Source organism: Erinaceus europaeus, chromosome 8 (assembly GCF_950295315.1).
Source record: "Erinaceus europaeus chromosome 8, mEriEur2.1, whole genome shotgun sequence".
Classification (NCBI taxonomy): domain Eukaryota; kingdom Metazoa; phylum Chordata; class Mammalia; order Eulipotyphla; family Erinaceidae; genus Erinaceus; species Erinaceus europaeus.
In genome coordinates this window covers 114,623,676-114,645,303 of record NC_080169.1, presented here as the reverse complement: position 1 = coordinate 114,645,303, position 21,628 = coordinate 114,623,676, and the positions used below count along the sequence as shown (strand labels likewise).

Below are 21,628 nucleotides of genomic sequence, written 5' to 3'. Positions count from 1 at the left end.
TGGCATTATATTCTTTGGGACAAAATGGGTTTTTGCTCATTTGGATAATATAGGTGATTTAAATACATGAATTTACAAAATGAATTCAGACAGAAGAATAGTCAAGTATTTCTAAGGCTTTATGAGAATTGGATTGTGGATACTATCTGGGGAAGAAGTGATGATAGATATGGTATGGAACTCTACCTTGCAATCATATAATCTCATAGATCACTATTAAATAATTAATCATTAAAAAACTCATCTAGTAGACTCAGAATGAGCTTACCTAGGAGCCTATCTGCTTTGTCCACATCTAAGCCCCCAGCACACTGCATGCACCAGAGTCATGCTATGGTTTTTCTCTTTTATATGAAACTCTTACGTGTGTCACAAAACGAATCTTTAAAAATGAAGTAACAATGCAGTTGTCTGAGAGACAATGTTTCAGAGTGAAAGGAATATGGCTCAGAAGAAGGTCCAAGCTATAGCAAGCTCCCTTATTCTCTTTCTGTCTGTTTGCTTTCCTCATCTGAAAATACTGTTTGGAAGCAATGAGATAAAGCTGGCATAAGCCCCAGTGGCACCAGCACACACACACACACACACACACACACACACACACACACACACACACACACACGAGAGAGAGAGAGATCTACTCTATAAGCATCGGAGATTCTGTTTTTTCTGGCATCTCCCAACCTGACTGTCACTTCCTGGCCTGGGCAGGAAGGTTTTTGTGCTCCAGGCTGTGGCTGGTGCAGGGCTGTGCCATGCTACTGGCACAGAGATACAGGACTGAGTCCTCCAGCTCCAAGGAGCTCACAGTCAGCTCAGAGTGATGGTCCTCGGACTTCTGCTGCACTGAGAACCGGGCAGGGGTACTTCCTTTGTCCATCTCTTTCCCATCACTATACCGAAACAGGAACTGGAGACCTTGCTTCAGGGTCTGTTGGTACCAAAACACATTAAAATGTCCAGTTTCATAGGAGCAGTTCAGGGTCACTGGCTGGCTTTTTGCTTTGACCACATATTTGGGGGTTTGTGTGACTGCAGAATCTGCTGGGCCTGTTAGGAGGAGACAGACAGAAGATGAGCACAGACACAGAGGAAACCCCATCATCTTGTGCAGACTATGTTTCTTATAGTGTAAAGCCTACCAAGCCCAGGACTCATACCAAGCCCAGGACTCACCTGCTCCCAGGAGACACAGGGCCACACAGCAGAGAAGCCTGGAGCTCATGGCAGCCTCTGGAAGCAGACAGCTCCCAGGTCAAGGCGGGTCTACAGCTTTCACCTTCCTGCTGCCCTGATAGGACCATTTCCTCTAAGGTCACTATTGTGTTGTCTTTGATTTCCTTGTCCTCTTTTCTCAGGCTGTGTCCTGGCTTAAGCAGCCCTTGACAACTCAGAGTCCTCTACTTGTCATGTCCTTTCTTGCCTGTAGAGCCAGTGAAGGGCAGCATGTATACAGAGCCATCCCTGCCTTCCACACACACCTGGCTTTTCTCTGCCCAACTCATAACCCAGTCCTTCTGTCTTGGCTTTTCACCCTCCACTTCCTGTGCAGGTGACTTCCTTGGTGCAGAGGTCCTAGGCATGCCTACCCTTCCCTGGCAGAGTAGTCTTTGTTAGATCTGTGTTTCTCAGACTGATTTAACGACCTCTGATCCATCTCATGAAGCAGTTACGAACTCCTGAATTTCCTTTTTTAAAAATTGTATTAGTGACTTAATATTGATCCACAAAATTATGCGATAATAGGGATATAATTCCACACCATTCCCACCACCAGAGTCTACATCCTCTTTCCCTCCACTGGAAACTGCTGTGGTCTCCCAAGGTCACAGATATGTGCTGACTATAATTTACATTATTATTTGTATATATTCATATATACTTGCCCATTTTCCCCCCTATAATCCTGCCTTCTCTTCCCTTCTAAGTCTCAGCTACACCTATTATTACTTCATAATGTTCTTCCTTTTCCCCTCCTCTCTCCTGGTCTTGATGGAATTGGAGTTTACAAGATGCTCTAGTCATCTCCCCCTATCATTTCTCCCCCTCTCTGGGAATATAAAACAAATTCTTTTTTTGGGTGCAGAAGGTGAGAGTTCTGGCTTCTGTTATTGCTTCTCTACCGGACATGGGTGTTGGCAGGTCAATCCATACCACCATCGACCTCTTTCTGTTTTTCCCTAGAGTGGTAAGGCTCTGGAGAGGTGAGTTTCTGGAACATATTGGTGAGGTTGTCTGTCCAAGGAAGTCAGGATGGGATCATGATATAATCTTTAGCTTGGTGGTTGAAAGGCTTCAACATATAAAGTAAAACTAAATGATTGATGAACAAGAACCAAAAAGTAAGAATAGAGCAGATGAGAAAGGGAATCTTAGGGTGGAGAGAAGGTCGGGGGCCCATGACTTTCATAGTTTTTGCTTGAGTTCGTTAGTTAACGTGGAGGTGGACAAATATATTGTCTGGGAAGATGGTGTTAGCTGAGAATAGAGCTAGAAAGTTGGATCAAGTCAGACAGTAGCTCAAAATCTTGAAGAAAAATCTATGAATAAAATTAACTGTTCAAGCCCATCCATCTGATTCCAGGCCCATATATATTTATATTTATCACAGGAGTGTGTGTAACCTCTGAGTCCCTGTCAGTCTGAGCTCACAGTTCACAGCCACAGCTGGGAACATTCTAGGCTTTACTCATTTCAGGACCAGTCTTCCTCAGGGTAGAATGACCTAGTTTCCCTTCCGAGAATAGGACAGTCTCTACCTTTGCTACTTTATTGTGAGGGCATGTTCCTGGAGAGGCCCACAAGTCCTGAGTTTCCTTAAGCTGCCTGTTTGGGGCTATTCTCTCCACACTTGGCAGGAACCATCCACCAGTGTGAGTCCACAGTGCCTCCTAGTGGCTGATAATCTACAGTCACACAGATTTGCTTATGTGCTAATTTGAAGAGAAATCCCTTCATTATTCTCCCTGGAAATCATCCAGCTACCATACTCCCAAACACACTAACAATGTGGGATTGCATTTTTTTCCTTTTTTTTTCTGTTTGATATCGTTGTTGTGGTTATTATTATTCATATAACTGTTGTTGGATAGGACAGAGAGAAATGCAGAGAGGAGGGGAAGACAGAGAGGGGGAGAGAAAGATAGACACTTGCAGACCTGCTTCACCGCTTGTGAAGTGACCCTCACGGCAGGTGGGGAGCTAGGGGCTTGAACCAGTGTCCTTAAGCCAGTCCCTGTGCTTTGCATCATGTGCTCTTAACCTGCTGCGCTACCGCCCGACCCCCTGGAATTGTATTTTCAATCCACCTCATGCTAAACCATGAAGACAAATGATGTTTTAAACCTCAGTTAAATTTAGAGGAACAATAGTTTCATCACAGGAATTTGTGTCCTAAGATGAAAGGACAAGTCAGAGTAGTTAAGACCATTCACATAATAGTTGGTTCTCTCATGAGATTCCACCTGGACACACCATAAGCTGTAACTTTTCCTGGTTATTCAGATCCATGTAATTCTATGCATGTATATTTCTACACTAAGTTAACTGGGTAGGGGAAATAGCATAATGGTTATGCAAATAGATTCTCATGCCTGAGGCTCTAAGGTCCCAGGTTCAATCCCTTTGGGTAAATAAATGCCCAGCAGAGAAATTGCTGGATCACAGACAAGGTCTATTTCTAGCGTCCTGAAAAATCTCCAGTGTTTTCCACAAAGGTTGGACCAATTCACACATCCACTAGTCGTGCATGAGTGTTCCCTTTTTCTCACATTCTCTCCAACAGGTGCTGTTTCTGTCCTCTCTAATGTATGGCATCCTCCTGAGTGTAAAGTGGCATCTCACTATTGTCTGCATTTGCATCTCTCTGATAATCAGTGACTTCCAGCACTTTCTCATTTGTCTGCTGGCAATCTTGGATCTCTTCCTTGGTGAAGTTTCTGTCCATGTTCTCACTTCATTCGCTTCATTTTCTTTTTTCTTTTCTTTCTTTCTTTTTTTTTTTTTTTTTTTTGGTGCATAGCTCAGTGCGTCCTTTTTGTATTTTGATTGTTAATCCTTTGTCTCAAGTATGTCATAAAAGATATTCTCCCACTCTGTAGGGCGTCTTTCTGTTCCGGTAATGGTACCCTTTGTTATGAAGATTTGCAGTGTGATGCAGTCCTGTAGATTTATTCTTGTTTTTCTTTTCGTTGATGTTGAATTTTAGTCTTTCAAGACATTTCTGAAGCATAGATCATGAAGTGTTTTGCCAATGTGTTCTTCTATGTTATTTGATGGTTTCTTTTCTTTTTTATTTTTCTTAATGTTTATTTATTTATTCCCTTTTGTTGCCCTTGTTTTATTGTTGTAATTATTGTTGTTGTTGTTGTTACTGATGTCCTTGTTGTTGGATAGGACAGAGAGAAATGGAGAGAGAAAGGGAAGACAGAGAGGGGGAGAGAAAGATAGACACCTGCAGACCTGCTTCACCTCCTGTGAAGGGACTCCCCTGCAGGTGGGGAGCCGGGGGCTCGAACAGGGATCCTTATGCCAGTCCTTGCACTTTGCACCACCTGCGCTTAGCCCACTGCACTACCACCAGACTCCCAATAGTTTCTTGTATAATGTGTATAACTTTGATTCACTTGGAGTTGGCTTTTGTGGTTGTCCAATTTCATTCATTTGCATGTTTTAATCCAATTTTTTCATACACCATTGTTGATTTTCTTATCTCCATATAATGTTTTAAGCCCTGCTGTGAAGAAGTAGTTGTCCATAGGTATGAGGTCTTATTTCTATGATTTCAGTTCTCTTACACTGTACCTATTTTGGTTCTAGTATCAGGCAACTTTGATGACAGTAACTGTAGTATAGTGAAGTCAGGAAGTGGAATACCCCTAGACTTGTTCTTTTTTCTTAAGATTGCTTGGGCAATCCCAGTGACTTTTGGTTCTAGATGTAATTTTTTTATACTCAAAACATAGTTTAGGACTAATGAATATCTAGATCAGGCCATCCTAGATCAGAATCCATTGACAGGAAAACAAGTGTACCTGAGAAAGAAGTATGGAGACAAGTGAAAGCATGAAATGGATGTGAGATCAATGTCTCTGGCTGCATCTGGGAGGATTTGTCTGGCTCTAGATTATATTTAGTCCACCTTGATGAGACTTAAAATGGGCAGGAAAAATTGCTTATTTGGACGCTGTGCTCTTTGCCACGCATGAAACCTTGGTTAGAGCTCAGTCCTCATAACGCTATGGTCTCTTTCAGTTTCTTTTTTTAATCATATTTATTTTCCCTTTTGTTGCCCTTGTTTTCACTGTTGCTGTTGTTATTGATATTGTCGTTGTTGGATAGGACAGAGAGAGAGGAGGGGAAGTCAGAGAAGGGGAGAGAAAGACAGGCACCTTCAGACCTGCTTCATGGCCTGTGAAGCGACTCCCATGCAGGTGGGGAGCCAGGGACTGGAACCGGGATCCTTACACCGGTCCTTGTGCTTTGCGCCACGTGCACTTAACCGCTGCGCTACTGCCTGACTCCCCTAGACAAACACCTGCAGACCTGCTTCACAGTCTGTGAAGCGACTCTCCTATAGGTGGGGAGCTGGGGGCTCGAACCGTGATCCTTACGCTGGTCCTTGCACTCCATGCCACGTGTGTTTAACCCACTACGTGCCGGGATAGCCTGAGGGTACTTCTTCCCGAGCTAGTGCTCTCTGGGTTGGAGAGAACTCAACTGGAGCTGATCTAGGCTGCTGTGTGGGAGAGGGATCAGGAACTCGTGCTGCACCAACTTCCGCAGGAGATACACTCTGGAACTCTCGGAGCCGGAAAGCAATTTCCAAGTGTCTTTAATCAGAAGAGCAGCTGTTTTTATACTCTCCAAGTAGGGTGGAAACAGGATGTGATATAGAGAGGGTGGAGAGAAAAGTGACTGGTGAAAATCAGAGTGTGACAAGGAGGGGGCAGAACAGGCGAGAATCCTATAACTGAACCACCAATGCCCTGGAGTGCTTTATGTAAAAGTGATTTATGTAAATAGACCAAACCTTTGGATCAGTAAAATCCCTATATAGGCATATGGTTAAGCAGAAGCCAGGGGGAGATGGCAACTACCCAACATCTCCCCCTTTCTTTTTAACTTTTTGCCATAGTATCAGGAGTGTGGGGCACTTTGTGAGGCAGGGAGACTGATAAGAGGCACACCTTTTTTGGGGTTCTACTGTCCCTCCTTGCTCAACCTCTCCGTGGAGAGAGAGACTAACAGGATTGACACACCCCTCAGGCTCAGGCCCTTCCAAGCTCAACCATATCCTCACAATTCCCCAACATCTTCCTCTTACTTAATGGCCATATATAACTGGGTCAATGTCTGTAAAAGGCTTCATCTCTGTCAGGGCAATAGCAGTGTAGGGGTGAACGGAAACCTGTTGGGAAGAAAGCAGAATGATAGTGTGTAAGTGTCTTTAAAAAGAACTAGCACAAGACGGAGGGATAAGTAAGAGTAGCAAGAGACAGAGTGAGCCTGATGGGTGGAGGAGTGGGGGCCTGATAAGCCGAGGGGCTAGAGGGGTGATCTGGCATTGCAAAATCCCGAGTCAGCCTGCTACAGTCATTCTTCAAGAAGTCCAGGAGTATAAAAGGAGTGTCCAGCAAGTTCTATAGAAGCATCAGTCCAATGTCAACGGCCAGGAAATAAATGCCACACGTCTATCTTGATGGAGGAGGACGGCCACCGGAACTTTTCTTCTCTGTAGAGAGTGACCTGGAACCGCCAAAACATGATGGGCGAAACAGAAGCAGGAAGAGCAGACACCGATGGTTGAGAGAAAGGCAGTAGGAAAGTCTTGTCCTTCGGAGTCTGTGAATCAGGTTCTCCAGATCGTGTCAGGTCACATCACGGGTTTCTGGGGATGGCTGTAATTGTGGGTGATGTCAGAGGTCAGGGATCCAAGATGGATTTCTGTGGATTCTATATGAGCAGATGCTTCTTTATGCGAAGGCTTGTCATAGCTGTAGTCAATTACTTATGAAAAAACTTTGTAACAAATTAGAAGTTTACTACAATTGATAACTCAATGATTATAACTGGTTTAGGTATCTTTATAATTTTGTGTAAAGGTCATCTTACGTGACCTCATGTAGCAGTCTTTATATAGCAAAGTTTTCATACCGAGTTTAAGTTACATATATTGATTCTTGACTATTTTTACATTGGGTTTTTAAGCAAACTCAGGTTACTAGAGTTAACACATTTTAGTGACAATTTTTTTTTTTTTTGGTACATTTACAATATCAGATTGATGCCAAATTTGTTGTGGATTAATTTCCACAAGATAGCTTACAGGACATTTTTGGGGGCCCTCCAAAAATGTCCTGTATAGAGAATTTGTATTTTAACTTAGGAGATGATGAATTGTCACATTGAATATTTAGAGTTTTACCTTAAACACTCAGTTACTTAAATGAATTGATTTTACCTCTTCTCATAAAAATGTAACTTCGAAGTTACGATTTAACTGTCAAGTTAATGTTTACCAAACTTGAAACACGCATATTAAACATATAGTTTATAACACACAGGAGGAGAAAAACTTGTAAATAAGATATATCATTTCAAATGTGAATTTAGAACTACTGTCATAGTTGAACCATCTTTACTCACACAGTTTAAGACTAAACATTTCATATTGATATCAAGACTTAAAAAAGAAATCAAAAGGGGGAATGAACAATTTTTGGACTGTTTCTGGACGTCTCCAGAAACCATGGCTGCGTCCAGCCGTTTGATATAAAGTCAGTTAACTTTCAGAGTACTCTGAGCACAATGGGTCATACAAAAATTTTGGTCACTCAACTCACTCAATTTTTTTTTTTTTTTCACTCACTCACTCACAAAACACAACTGGCCAGTCATAGCATAAGACATTCATTCGGGGGGGGGGGGGAGAGTTCTGTGAATCAGATTTTTTTTTTGATTCTGCCATGCTGTATTATGGATCCTGGGGTGCATCCTGTAGCCAGTCCTCTTGCAGCCAGTCTTCTTGCAGTGTTTCTTGTTCTTCAGGGATATCAGCACCATCATGTGGGTATTGCCGGACATGGCGGGCAGGAACCCAAACAGGCTTGGAGTAATTTTGTGGAAAAATACATGCGAAACCCCTCCCCATAGTCAACAGGGGGTCAGGTCCTTTCCAAATTTTATCAAGTGGGTCTTTCCATTTGACTTTAATAGCTGGGAGGGTGGGTGGTGTTTGCCAATGAAGAATTATAGGAGGTTGGTCGGAGTTTTTGTAAATATTAAAGAGATTTAATGTAGTTAAGGCTTTTGCCAGCTGGATATTAGGGGGGTACATTTCCCCTTTTTCTTTATTTAATTGAGCCTTAAGAGTTTGATGGGCCCTCTCAACAATGCCTTGTCCCTGTGGATTATACGGAATGCCTGTAGTATGAGTAATGTTCCAGAGGGAACAAAAATCTTTAAATTGTTTGCTGGTAAAAGCAGGTCCATTATCCGTTTTAAGTTGAAGAGGTAAGCCCATTACAGCAAAACAGGAGAGCATATGGCTTATAAGCTTTTTTGAGTTTTCTCCAGTCTGAGCTGTAGCCCACATAAACTTAGAGAAGGTATCAATTGAGACGAACACATATTTTTGTTTGCCAAAGTTAGGTATGTGGGTAACATCAATTTGCCAAAGAGCATTGGCTTTTAAACCTCGAGGATTAACCCCTAGAGTCTGAATAGCAGGTGTTTTGATTAGACCTGCACAGGAGGAACATGTAGCAAGAATACGTTTTAACTGTGGCAGAGGAATATCAGGAAATCGAGCTCGAAGACCTTTAAGATTAACATGGGTTAGGGAATGAAAGTCAGCAGGATTAGAGACAGAGGCTAGGAGAATTCCTGTGGAGGCAAGGCGGTCAGCTGCAGCATTCCCTTCGGACAGGGGACCAGGAAGAGGGCTGTGGGAACGTAGGTGCTGAACATACAGTGGATGGGTTCGAGAACAGAGCATAGAGGCAATTTGAATTAAAAGAGGAGAAAGTGGGTTGTCATCAATTCTTACATAAGATCACGCAAGCCATGGAAGTAAGTTAACAGTATACACACTGTCAGAAAAAAGGTTGAAGGATTCTGGTACAGCTTTTAATGCAAGGAAAACAGCATAAAGTTCTTTGTACTGAGGGGAATTATCAGGAAGTTCAGTAAAGAGAGGTTTGGGGTATTGCTGGTCTGGATAATATATAAGGGCAGCAGCTCCCTTTTTCCACCATCAGTGAACACTGTAGGAGCAGAGGGGATGGGATCTCGAGAGAAAAGTTTAGGTACTAGTAGAGGCAACAGAGGTAAAGAAGCTATCAAATTATTAGAGGGAAAATGATTATCTAATTGTCCTGGAAAACCCATTAAACTTATGGCAAAACGAGAATGGTGGCGTATGAGCCATTCTGTATCAGTGAGAGAAAAGGGAAGAATGATTGAATCTGGTTCCCTTCCTAAGACCTGAACCGATCTGTTTCTTCCTTGGCGAACCATAAATGCTAAGGCATCAATCTCAGTAAGGAGTCTTGGAGCTCCGCCTACTGGCGTATGAAGCCATTCGAGAACGCCATGTTTCTGCCACAATGCCCCCACTACCGTGGGGGTGGAGTTAAAGATTAGAAGATTTACTGGAGAGGAGGGGGAGAATCGAACGAGGTGCATGTCCTGGAGAGCCTGGTTAACTTTTTCCAGTGCCAAGGATGCTTCGGGGGTTAACATACGCTTTGAGGAGGGCTGTTTGTTTCCTTTTAACAGATCGAACAGTGGTTGCAGGCAGCTCGTAGGCAGATAAAGATACTGCCTAAGCCAATTCAAATTTCCAAGAAAACTTTGTAAAGAAGCAAGAGTGAGATTAGAAGGAAAAGTAACACAAGGTTTTAAAGGACGAATCTGCGTTAGGGAAATCTCTGAGCCTAAGAAAGATATTGGAGGGATTAGCTGTATCTTCTCAGGAGCTACATTAAGTCCACTTCTCTTTAAGGCAGGGATTAGAAAATCACGTAGGGCGGAGAGATCTGTATCTAATTCTCCCCATATTAACACGTCATCCATATAATGAAAAACCTTAAGGCCCTTATGAATATATGGAAAAAGGGCAGATTTAACAACCTCTTGACAAATAGTAGGACTATTAGCCATGCCCTGGGGCAGTACCACCCATTCAAATCTATCGGCAGGGCTGGCATTATTAATAGAAGGAACAGAGAAAGCAAAATGTTTACAATCTTGTGGGTGTAAGGGAATAGAGAAAAAACAATCCTGTATATCAATAGCTATGATTGGAATTCCTGTGGGAATTGCGGAAGCAAGAGGCAAACCCCTTTGGGGGGAGCCCCAAACCTGCATGGTTTTATTAACTGCACGAAGATCTTGGAGGAGGCGCCATTTTCCTGAGCGCTTTTTAATTACAAAGACTGGAGTATTCCATGGGCTCCGAGAATGACGAATGTGTCCCAACGATAACTGCTCTTGGACGAGTTTTTTTAAAATTTCTAGCTTCTCCCTAGGCAAAGGCCACTGTTCCACCCAGACAGGCTCATTAGAAAGCCAATCTAAGCGGGGAGTTCTGTTACGAACAGTGGCAGTTAGTATTGGGGGTGCTGGTTGGGTCTAGCAGTCTCACAGGAGTGAGTGTGGTGTCCTGCAGAGGTGTCTGAGGATATCACTACATCTAAAGATTCCAGCAAGTCTCTTCCCAATAAATTGGTGCTTATATCAGCTATTAAAGGCTGAAAGCGTCCGGTAGTCCCTTCTGGATCTTCCCACACAAGGGAATCTCGTGTGCGGAATGCCTGAGTCAATCCTCCAACACCATGTAAGCGTGGTCCTGGGAGGAGTTCCCAACTCTGGGGAACCTCTGCTTGTCTTAATATTGTCTTATCTGCTCCCGTGTCAATCAAACACTTAAAAGTAATATTACCAATCTTTACTGTCATAGTTGGGTGACCCCTTTCTAAAACAGGGGTGGTCCATAAAATCTCAGGCTCTGAATTCAAGCTGTTCTCTTGCTCCAGCCGGTTATTTCTATGCTGGAAGTTCCCACATACCACGGGTTCCTCCTTCTGCTCACCCTCTGTTATTGTTACTTGGCGTGGTGGGTATAGCGACGGATTGGGTCCCAAGCTGGGCTTCTGTTTGTGGAAGAAGGGCACAGCACCAAGCGGGCGACCTGCTTCCTTCCCTCTTGGGGGCGGGGCTAAGGGAAGCCCCATACCTAGTTTAAATCCCTGTTTACATTTGGCAGAGGCGTGCCGTTCCTATGGAACCTCGACCAACAATCTCTCCTCCAGTGAAATCCTTTCTGGCATCTGGGACAAGGCATTCGTGGTCTCTGATTCCCTGTCTGGAGGCGGGGTTGCCCTGATTGGAGGTGGGGTCGCCCTGACTGGAGGCGGGGTCGCGGTCTATTTTCTGGACATTGGTTACGCCAATGCCCTTGGCGACCGCACTGAAAGCAAGCTCCTTTTTGCTTATGTAAGGTAGCTGCATAGGCCTGTAACATAGGTCCTTGAAAAGAGCTTGATCTGAGTTCCTGTGTAGCTAGAATCCAAGTATCTGGGTGTTCGTTTTTAAGAGTGATACAGGCCTGTCGAAAATGCGGAAGCATTCCATCCCAGACTATGGATCGCAGAAGGAGAAAACGAGCGTCAGGATTATAAATCTTCCTTTCCAAACTCGACTGGACCCTGGCAATGAATTTAGCGAGGGATTCATCAGGTTCTTGTTGCAGGGAGAGAATGGGGGCTGAGGCTGCTCCCATGGGTGGTGTTAATCGCTCCCATGCTTTTAATGCACACAGGCGTACTTGATCAAAATACCCCGCTGGAAACTTGGCTTCCGCCTGTTGAATCCCTGTTTCTAATTGGCCTGTTCCAAACAATGCATCAAAATTACCCTCTGGCTGATTTTGAATATTTTTCCGCGATTGTTGTAAACATTCATCGCGAAAGAATGCCTCCCATTGCAGGAAGAGGGGGCCTGGGAGCGTAGCACGAGTCATATCTCTCCAATCTTGAGGGGTATTAAGGTTCTGAAGCAGGCCTTGTAAAATGGACTTGGTCCATGGGGCATGAACACCGTCATCTTTGATAGCCTGGCGTAGTTCCTTCAGGTCTGTGGCGGAATATGGATACCAGGCCTGAGGTTTTTGTCTATTGGGGGCAACATTGACCGGAAATGTGTGGACTTCCTCTGATAAGTGTGTAGTGGTAGGAGGAGTCACTGAAGTGGAAGCTTCTGGACAAGTGGCCGAAGAAGTGGTTTTGGAGGCTACAGGAGAATTCGGACATGTGTCTATCAAAACAGGGTGGGGTGAAGAAGCAGCCGTGGAGGCAGCAGGAGGTTCCGGACACGTTTCTGCCAAAATGGGGGTGGCCGAAGAAGTGGCTGTGGAGTCCAAAGGAGAATTTGGACACGTGTCTGCCAAAATAGGGGCCTCAGGGCAAGATGCCAAAATAGGGGCCTCAGGGCAAGATGCAGAGGAATTAGGGTGGGTCAAGATCACGACAGGCCTTTGCTTCTTCTTGTTTTTAAGGTGCTGGTTAAGTTCTATGATTACTTCCTTTATCTCTTGGACCTCAGCCTCCAGGTCCTTAAGCCTTTTGAGAGGTTGCCCTATATATCCCTTAAAAGCTGCTATGATGATCAACAGGATATAAGGTGAAGCCCCGAGAAAAATGTCCCAGATATATAAAAATTGTATACTGGAAAAAGAATGCAGGATTTGGAAAAGATTTTCCATGGTGGAAAGATCTCCGGAAAACAATAAAAAAGAAAAAAAATCACAGTGCCTTAACACAATATTGCAGATACCCAAAAGGTGTGTACTTATCTAAGATGTCTTCTTGTAAATCTGCTGCTTACGGGTCCCTGTTCCGGGCGCCAGATGCCGGGATAGCCTGAGGGTACTTCTTCCCGAGCTAGTGCTCTCTGGGTTGGAGAGAACTCAACTGGAGCTGATCTAGGCTGCTGTGTGGGAGAGGGATCAGGAACTCGTGCTGCACCAACTTCCGCAGGAGATACACTCTGGAACTCTCGGAGCCGGAAAGCAATTTCCAAGTGTCTTTAATCAGAAGAGCAGCTGTTTTTATACTCTCCAAGTAGGGTGGAAACAGGATGTGATATAGAGAGGGTGGAGAGAAAAGTGACTGGTGAAAATCAGAGTGTGACAAGGAGGGGGCAGAACAGGCGAGAATCCTATAACTGAACCACCAATGCCCTGGAGTGCTTTATGTAAAAGTGATTTATGTAAATAGACCAAACCTTTGGATCAGTAAAATCCCTATATAGGCATATGGTTAAGCAGAAGCCAGGGGGAGATGGCAACTACCCAACAACTACGCTACTGCCTGACTCCTCTTTCAGTTTCTATCTTTGCATCTCTGTTTCTCTCTATCTTATAATAAAAGTGGGTCAAGGGCACGCCCAGCAGAGTGCACACATTACCATGCACAAGGACCCAGGATCAAGTCACTAGTACCCACTTGCATGGAGGAAGTTTCACAACCTGTGAAGAAGTATTTCAGGTGTTTCTCATCCTCTTACCCTTTCTGTCACTCCCTCCCTTTCAATTTCTTTCTATCTATACCAAGAACTAAAATGAAGCGGGGGGGGGGGAGGGGAGATAAAGGAAGAGTGGCTGCAAGAAACACTGGATTTACCATATAGGCTTGGAGCCTCAGTGGTAACACTTGTGCCAAAAAAAAGAAAGAAAGAAAGAGAACAAGGAGGAGGGAGAGAAGGAGAGGAGAAGAAAAAAGAAAAGAAAAACGCCAGGGAGTCGGGCGGTAGCACAGCGGGTTAAGCGCATGTGGCGCAAAGCACAAGGACCTGCTAAGGATCCAGTTCGAGGCCCTGGCTCCCCACCTGCAGAGGAGTCACATCACAGGCAGTGAAACAGGTCTGCAGGTGTCTATCTTTCTTTCCACCGCCCCCCCATCTTCTCCTCCTCTCTCCATTTCTCTCTGTCCTAACAATGACATCAACAACAACAATAATAATAATAAACAAGGGCAATAAAAGGGAATAAATAAATGAAAAAAAAAGAAAAAACCTGAAAATTGCAGTTCTCAGAATATTCATTCTTCTGTGTTTCTTGCTATATTGACAATGAGATATTGATGTCAGTTTTGGGACGGGACTATGCAATAGAACATTCACCAACTTCTATTTACAGTTATGTATGTAGACCATGAGATATGGGTGAAGATAAGTACAGAGGCTTTTAAACGCCAAGGATGTCCTGTCACTCAGTGTTTGCTGTGGGCCCATTTTCTCTTTTCAAATCTTATTTTTCATTCATTTTTTAATGTATTAGTAGCTTAACATTGATCCACAAAATTATGAGATAATAGGGGTCTAATTCCACATTATTCCCGCCACCAGAGTTCTGTGTCCACATTCCCTCCATTGGAAGCTACAGTAGTTCTCCCAAGGTCACAGATATGAGTTGAATATTATTTTTTTTACAACTACCTGTCTGTATTTACATATATTTGCCCTTTTTTTTTTCATGTTTGCAGTCTCTCTTTCTTTCTAAGTTACACCTACAACTATTACTACTTTTGAATGTCTTTCTTTTTTCCCTCTTCTTTCTCTGGGTCCAGGTGCAATTGGAGTTCAGAATCCTGTTTATCTTTCCCCTGTCATGTCTCTTCCAGTGGGAGTATGGAACAAAAATCTTTTGGGGCTGCAGAAGGTAGATGTTCTTGCTTCTGTTATTGCTCCTCTGCTGGATATGGACATTGGCAGGCAGATCCATACTGTTTGCCTGTTTCCTTCCTTCCCTAGTGGGACAGGGCCCTGGCGAGGTGAGGTTCACATTGGTGAGGGACACATTGGTGAGGTCCTCTGCCCAGGGAAGTTGGGATGGAATCATAGTAACATCAGCAACTTGGTGGCTGAAAGGGAGTAAGCTATAAAGCTGAACAAAATGATCGTTGAATAGGAATCAAAAAGTAGGAATAGAGCAGATGAGAATGTGGATCTTAGGTTGGAAAGAAGTGAGGAAATCTATTTTAGGTATGTTTCTAGGGGCCCATGGCTTATAATATTTTTAATATTTATTTATCTATTCCCTTTTGTTGCCCTTGTTCTTTTTTATTGTTGTTGTTATTTGATGTAGTTGTTGTTGGATAGGACAGAGAGGAATGGAGAGAGGAGGGGAAGACAGAGAGTGGGAGATAAAGTTAGACACCTGCAGACTGGCTTCACTTGTGAAGCGACCTCTGTATGTGGGGAACCCGGGGCTCGAACCAGAATCCTTATACCGGTCCTTGCTGTTTGCACCATGTGTGCTTAACCCACTGTGCTACCGCCCCACTCCTGACTTTCATAATTTTGCTTGAGTTTGATAGCTAACATGGAGGTGGACAAAAATATTGTCTAAGATGGTGTCTGAGTTGAGAATAGGGCTAGAAATTTGGATTAGGGTAGAAAGTAGCTCCCAAACTTGAAGAAAATTTATAAATAAAATGAACTGTTTACCCTATCAACCTGAGTAAGGGCCCATAGTATATATTTATATTTATGTAAAATATAACATTTATGTTAAATTTATATAAATGAGATATTGAGCACAGGAGCTTGTGTAACCTGTGAGTCCTTGTAGGTCTGAGCTCGCAGTTCATGGTCACAGCTGGGAACATTCTAGGCTGCACTCATTTTAGGGCCAGTCTTCTTCAAGTGGCAGAGTAGGATGACCCAGCACCCTTTTGAAGAGTTGAGAATAGAGCTAGAAAGTTGGATTAGGGCAGAAAGTATCTCCCAGTAACTTGAAGAAAAAAATCTATGAATAAAATGAACTCTTTACTTGAGCCAGGGTCCATAATGTGGGATCATATCCCTACTATCTTACAGTCTTATGAATCAGTATTAAATCAGTAATAAAAATTTTAGGGGAGTCAGGAGGTAGCACAGTGGGTTAAGCACAGGTGGCACAAAGTGCAAGGACTGGAGTAAGGATCCTGGTTCGAGCCCCCGGCTCCCCACCTGCAGGGGAGTCACTTCACAGGCAATGAAGCAGGTCTGCAGTTGTCTATCTTTCTCTCCTACTCTCTGTCTTCCCCTCCTCTCTCCATTTCTCTCTGCCCTATCCAACAATGACAATGACATCAATAACAACAACAATAACTACAAAAAAAAAAAAGGGCAACAAAAGGGGAAAACTTAGAAAGACAGGTATGAATTCTCACTTACTAGTTTTAACCATGTGCCTCATGTTTAATCATAGTAAGCCAAACTTAGGCAGTTTCTCTCACAGACTTTCTGGTGAAATAATATTAACCTATATAAGGCATAGTTCTGATTAACACACTGGAGCAGGTGGTTATCACTAGGGTTAAGAACACCCTCTTGGTAAGGCAATTTTGCTAACTAAACCTGAGGAATAGGGACCAAGAAATATTCACCTTGCATGACATTCCACCCAATGCAAGAAAAAAAAAAAAAAAGAGTGACTATAGCAACAATCATTCCAGTAACTTACGTTACAATTCAAAGGAAATAAAAAATTCTTTGGAGGAAAAAAATAAAAGGTGAACTCACAGGGAAGCACCCCATATAGACTAGTGTCCAACTAATGCACGTCCATGGACCTTCCTGTACTCCCAGCAAGGTCCCACATGTGTGCTAAAAACTGTGTCCTCTTACTTCCCTGTGACATTCCTCTGTTCTTTTCCAAGAACATCACAAGAAGATTTCTGGCAATCCCGTCTACCTTCTCTCTCCCCCTAGACCTCATTCAGCAATTTAGCAAGGGCTAAATCCTGTAATAAATTCCACTCCTCCAAATAATTCTGCTGGGCCTACTTTGTTGGCATGGGTTTAATAGAGATGTGGGTAGTATGAGTCATTTCAAGAAAGAATCTTGTAAAGATAAAGGAAACTGGCAAATGGTTTCTCTTAACTAACAATGTTTATTGTGGAGAAAGAACCTGAAGGAAATATAGGACCCGTGAAGGCAACTGTTCATGCATCACAAAAGGGAATTAGGTCTATAACCATGTAAGAGATACCCTGTCAGTTCCCAACATCCACTAAGCACAAAAAGAAAATGTCAGAGTGTCTAATTCTGTGTGAGTAACACATGATTTGGCAATTTCTATAATTGATTGAACCATGTATTTCATTTTACTTACATTATTCATTCATTCTTTCTTCTATCACTGATTGAGCATTCATGCTAAACCAGAGGCGTGTGTGTGTGTGTGTGTGTGTGTGTGTGTGTGTGTGTGTGTGATAAATATACTTGTCAGAAATTTTGATCTCAAAAGTTTAAATCCCAGACAGATAGAAATAAATATCAAGTTGAAAATGTCCTGCACTGCTAATTAATCATGGACAAGACACGTGGCTTCTGAGGAGAGCTCATCCAGGGAAAGTCAACTTCAGCAGGGAGGTGACAAAATATTTCTCTGGAGCTGAGGATTTGTTCTGGCTATATTCCAAGCTGTTGTGAACACTGCTCAGAGGACAGCCCATGCCCAGGTCAGAAGAATTATTCTTTGAAGGTTATGAGATGGGGAGGGATGGGGGACCATGAGTGGAAAACACTTTAACTCAAAGAGAGGACAGGTGAGCTGTGCGGATAGAAAGCAATGATGGCAACATCTCATACCCAGGTCTTGAAGTCATCCAGCCCTGACTAAAAAAGCCCTGGAGATGGCAATCACAGGCCTTACAAAGTCATAGACTCCCTTCTGCTGAAAAATCTAAAAATGAAAACCTTAAGCCCCAGATGCAGGCCCTTCCTGCCTTTTTTTTTTTTTTATGCCAAGTGGGAATGGTGGGGCAGCGCTGTGGATACACACTGCTAGCACAGAAGTACACAGATGTCTGAGAGGGGGAGCCAACTCCACTGCGAGGGGGAAGTTCTCCTTCCTTAGTCGAGAGACTTGCAGCCATCAGGGACATCTCCTTTTCTAGTGATACCAGTACCAATAGAATAATGGAGCAGGGCGGGGGAGACAGCATAATGGTTGTGCAAAGAGACTCTCATGCCTGAGGCTCCAAGGTCCCAGGTTCAATCCCCAGCACCATCATAAGCCAGAGCTGAGCAGTGCTCTGGTCTCTCTCCCTCTCTATATATCTCTCATTAAAATAAATAAATAAAATATTTTAAAAAAGATTAATGGAGAAGTCTCAGTCCACGTCCTGGATCTTGTGGATACCAGTATATAGAATCAGGGTTCATATCTTTATTTATTTTTATTTTTATGTATTTATTCCCTTTTGTTGTCCTTATTCTTGTAGTTACTGTTGTCGGATAGGAAAGAGAGAAATGGAGAGGGGGGAAATAGAGGGGGAGAGAAAGATAGACACTTGCAGATTTGCTTCACCACCTGTGAAGCAACTCCCCTGCAGGTGGGGAGCTGGGGGACATGATTCATATCTTGGGAACAACTCATTGTCACTGTCTGTTCTGTCTTCAGCAGCTGGAACTTGAGGTTCTGAGTTACTCCAGTGTTCACCAGACCTGTGGAGATAGAGAAGATTTTAACGCTCAGATGAGGAGGAAAGTCTGACTCTGGGCCCATAAAAGAGCTCTTTTTCCTCACTCACCTGCCTGCAGGAGACAGGATACCACACAGAAAAGGAGTGTGATGCCCATGGCAGGGGTAGAGCAGAAGGGAAAGGTCTCTTGAGTATATGTGGTACTATAGGCAGAGCAGGCTCTGCAGGGCGTCATTCTGATGTGTCACTCTTCCCAGACTGGGTCCCAGAGCCAACCTGTCAGAAGGACCATACCTCTTTCACCACAGGGTCCAATAGAAATCCGGGTTCTCCTCCAGATGTGCTAGCTTCTTTTTTGGTGCAACCTCATGTCTTGGTCTGGGTAAGTCTTGATCCCCAGGGCAGAAAAGGAGGACAAACACTTTCAAGTCAGAACCAACAATGTCTGGTGTCACTGTAGACATTAGCCTTGAACTAGGACTAGCAAGTCCACACGTGGTCCCATACCTGTGCCCAAGACTTCTCTATATAAGTAGCCAGGACACAAGGTGGGAGAAAAACACTGAAGCCAGGCAGGAAGAGGTATCTTCTTCTTCTCCAATCCTATCTCCTGGGAATTCCACCTCTGCCAAGACTTCACTAGAGCCTGCTAGTCTGACAGAACAACAGTGACTGACTGTGGGACAAGGAATCTCTGCGGAAGTGAGTTGCAATATCAAGTTACAAATAAGGGAGTGGGACAGACTAGGGTTTGACTTCTACTTCTGCAGCCTACTAGTTACTGGATCTGGTTAAGTTATTTAACTTAACATTGGAAACAGTTTTCGGGAGTCTGGCGGTAGCGCAGCAGACTAAGTGCACATGGAGCAAAGCGCAAGGACCCCGGCATAAGGATCCCAGTTCGAGTCCCCAGCTCCCCACCTGCAGGGGAGTCACTTCACAAGCGGTGAAGCAGGTCCGCAGGTGTCTTTCTCTCCCCCTCTCTATCTTCCCCTCCTCTCTCCATTTCTCCCTGTCCTATCCAACAAGGATGACGACAACAACAACAGCAATAATAACTACAATAATAAAAAACAACAAGGACATCAAAAGGGAAAACAAATAAATAAATATAAAAAATTTTAAAAAAGAAAACAGTTTTCACATCTTTAAAGTAGACTTGCAATGGGCTTTGAGGTTCTTCTGAGATAATCAACTAATTATTTTGAAATTACATACTTTAACTGGCATGTACCAGTTCATCCTAGCACAACTATGCTCCTTTATTTGTGTTTCTCCCCAGAAAATGAGTCTTTCAGGTCCATAGCTGCCCTAAACCATGTGGCATTTGTCCACAGTGTGACACCAGGGCAGGAAATTGTAATTGTACTTTTTTTTCCAAAGAACATATTGATTGATTGATTCTGGGTTAATAAGATTTTTTTTATGGATAAAATGGAAATATTGACAAGAGTATAGGATAAAAGGGGTACATTTCCACACAATACCCACTCCCAGAGCTCCATATCCAACCCCCTCCCCTGATAGTTTTCCCATTCTTTATCCCTCTGGGAGTATGAACCCAGGGTCATTGTGGGGTACAGAAGGTGGAAGGTTTGGCTTCTGTAATTGCTTCTCTGTTGAACATGGGTGTAGGCCGTTAGATCCATACTCCCAGCATTCCCATAGTGGAGCAGAGCTCTGGGGAGGTGGGGCTCTAAGAAACATGGTGGGGTCCTCTGCCCAAGGAAGTCTATACTTTTTGTCAGAAAGAGGTTAGTGGACATCCTTGTCCTTGAGTCATATGTTCTTTGAATTCATCATAGATGAGATCAGGATACTCACACAGAATGAATGATCTTCCCAGTCCTGTTAATTAGACCAAGAAACTGGAAGAAATTAGAGAACAGCTCTGTAGCATGAAGATAATGGAAAACTCCTGATGAGAAAAACTAATTGAGTTCAATTGATTTTTTTTTTTCGGTCAAATAAATTTAAATAGGAGCCTTAGGAAATAGCTTAATATTTTGTGTCAAGTTAAACCAATATTTACATCTATTGTTTTTATTAAGCATTAAATCTCACCAATTTCTACAAGCAGTAGAAAACTTGTCCTCTGAGTTAGTTTGTCCACTGAGTAAGTCTGCCTGACAGTCGCCCATCTTCTCCCACCTCCTCACCCCCACCCCCGCCATGTCACTTGCTAAGCTGGGCAAGAAGAGTTTTGTGCTCCAGGCTGTTGTGGGGCAGGGCTGTGCTGGGCTGCTGGCCCAGAGATACAGGGCTGAGTCCTCCAAATCCAAGGAGCTCACAGTCAGCTCAGAGCAAGGGTCACTCAATACCAGGACTGAAAACCCATCTGAAAGGTTCCCCTTCACACTCTCCTGGCCACTGAAATACCGAACCAGGAACTGGGGACCTCAGCCAAGAGTCTGTTGATACCAGAGAACAGAACGTTCAGGTGTCCCGATTTGTAGGAGCATCTCAGGGCTACTGGCTGTCTTCTTGCTTTGACCAAATATTTAGGGACTGGAATGACTGCAGAATCTGCTGGGCCTGTTGGGGAGGGGACATATAGAAGCTGAACACAATCTTTTTGAACCCTGACTGAGGCCTAATAATTAGCAGACTGGTGTCTGACATGGAAAATACACCCCAGAGTCTCACTGAGCCCAGGAATCACCTGTCTCCAGGAGACATAGGGCCACAGGGCAGAGGACCCAGGAGCCCATGGTAGCCTCAGGGACCAGACAGCTCCCAGCTCAGTGTGGGTCCACAGCTCTCACCCTCCTGCTGCCCTGATAGGATCACTGCCTCTGATGTCACTGCTCCTGTCCTTTCCCTGCTGGCTTACTTCTGTACCCCATTGGCAGGTCCCAAGATTATTCACTCTCTGTGCCCTTCCCCTCCTGCCTCAATCAAGGTGTGGGTGTCTCCACTCTGTCCTCCTATAAACACCTGTATTTGTTCTCCCCTGCCTATTCTAGCCTGACACTCCTCACCCAGCCCCTTGCCTCACCTACTCCCTTATACCCAGCTCCTGTGCAAGCTCAGGAGAGGCACATTCACTACAAATGCCGGTCAGATATTTCTATGCCTCCTTGTGGCCCAGTTACCACTGACATCAAGAGGCCTTCAGGGGACAGTCATGTAGCTCTAAATTACAGTGGAA

At 43.8% G+C, this 21,628-nt stretch overlaps 1 pseudogene and 1 gene segment (V, D, J or C); both read right to left on the bottom strand.

Annotated features, from left to right (window-relative positions):
• Positions 1-691: 691 nt before the first annotated feature.
• Positions 692-1,455, bottom strand: LOC103112873 (T cell receptor beta variable 9-like). The segment is given in 2 exon segments: positions 692-1,050; positions 1,177-1,455. Coding segments are annotated over 2 exon segments (408 nt in total).
• A 2,617-nt stretch (positions 1,456-4,072) lies between these two features.
• Positions 4,073-21,188, bottom strand: LOC103112871 (T cell receptor beta variable 9-like; annotated as a pseudogene).
• Between the last annotated feature and the right edge of the window lie 440 nt (positions 21,189-21,628).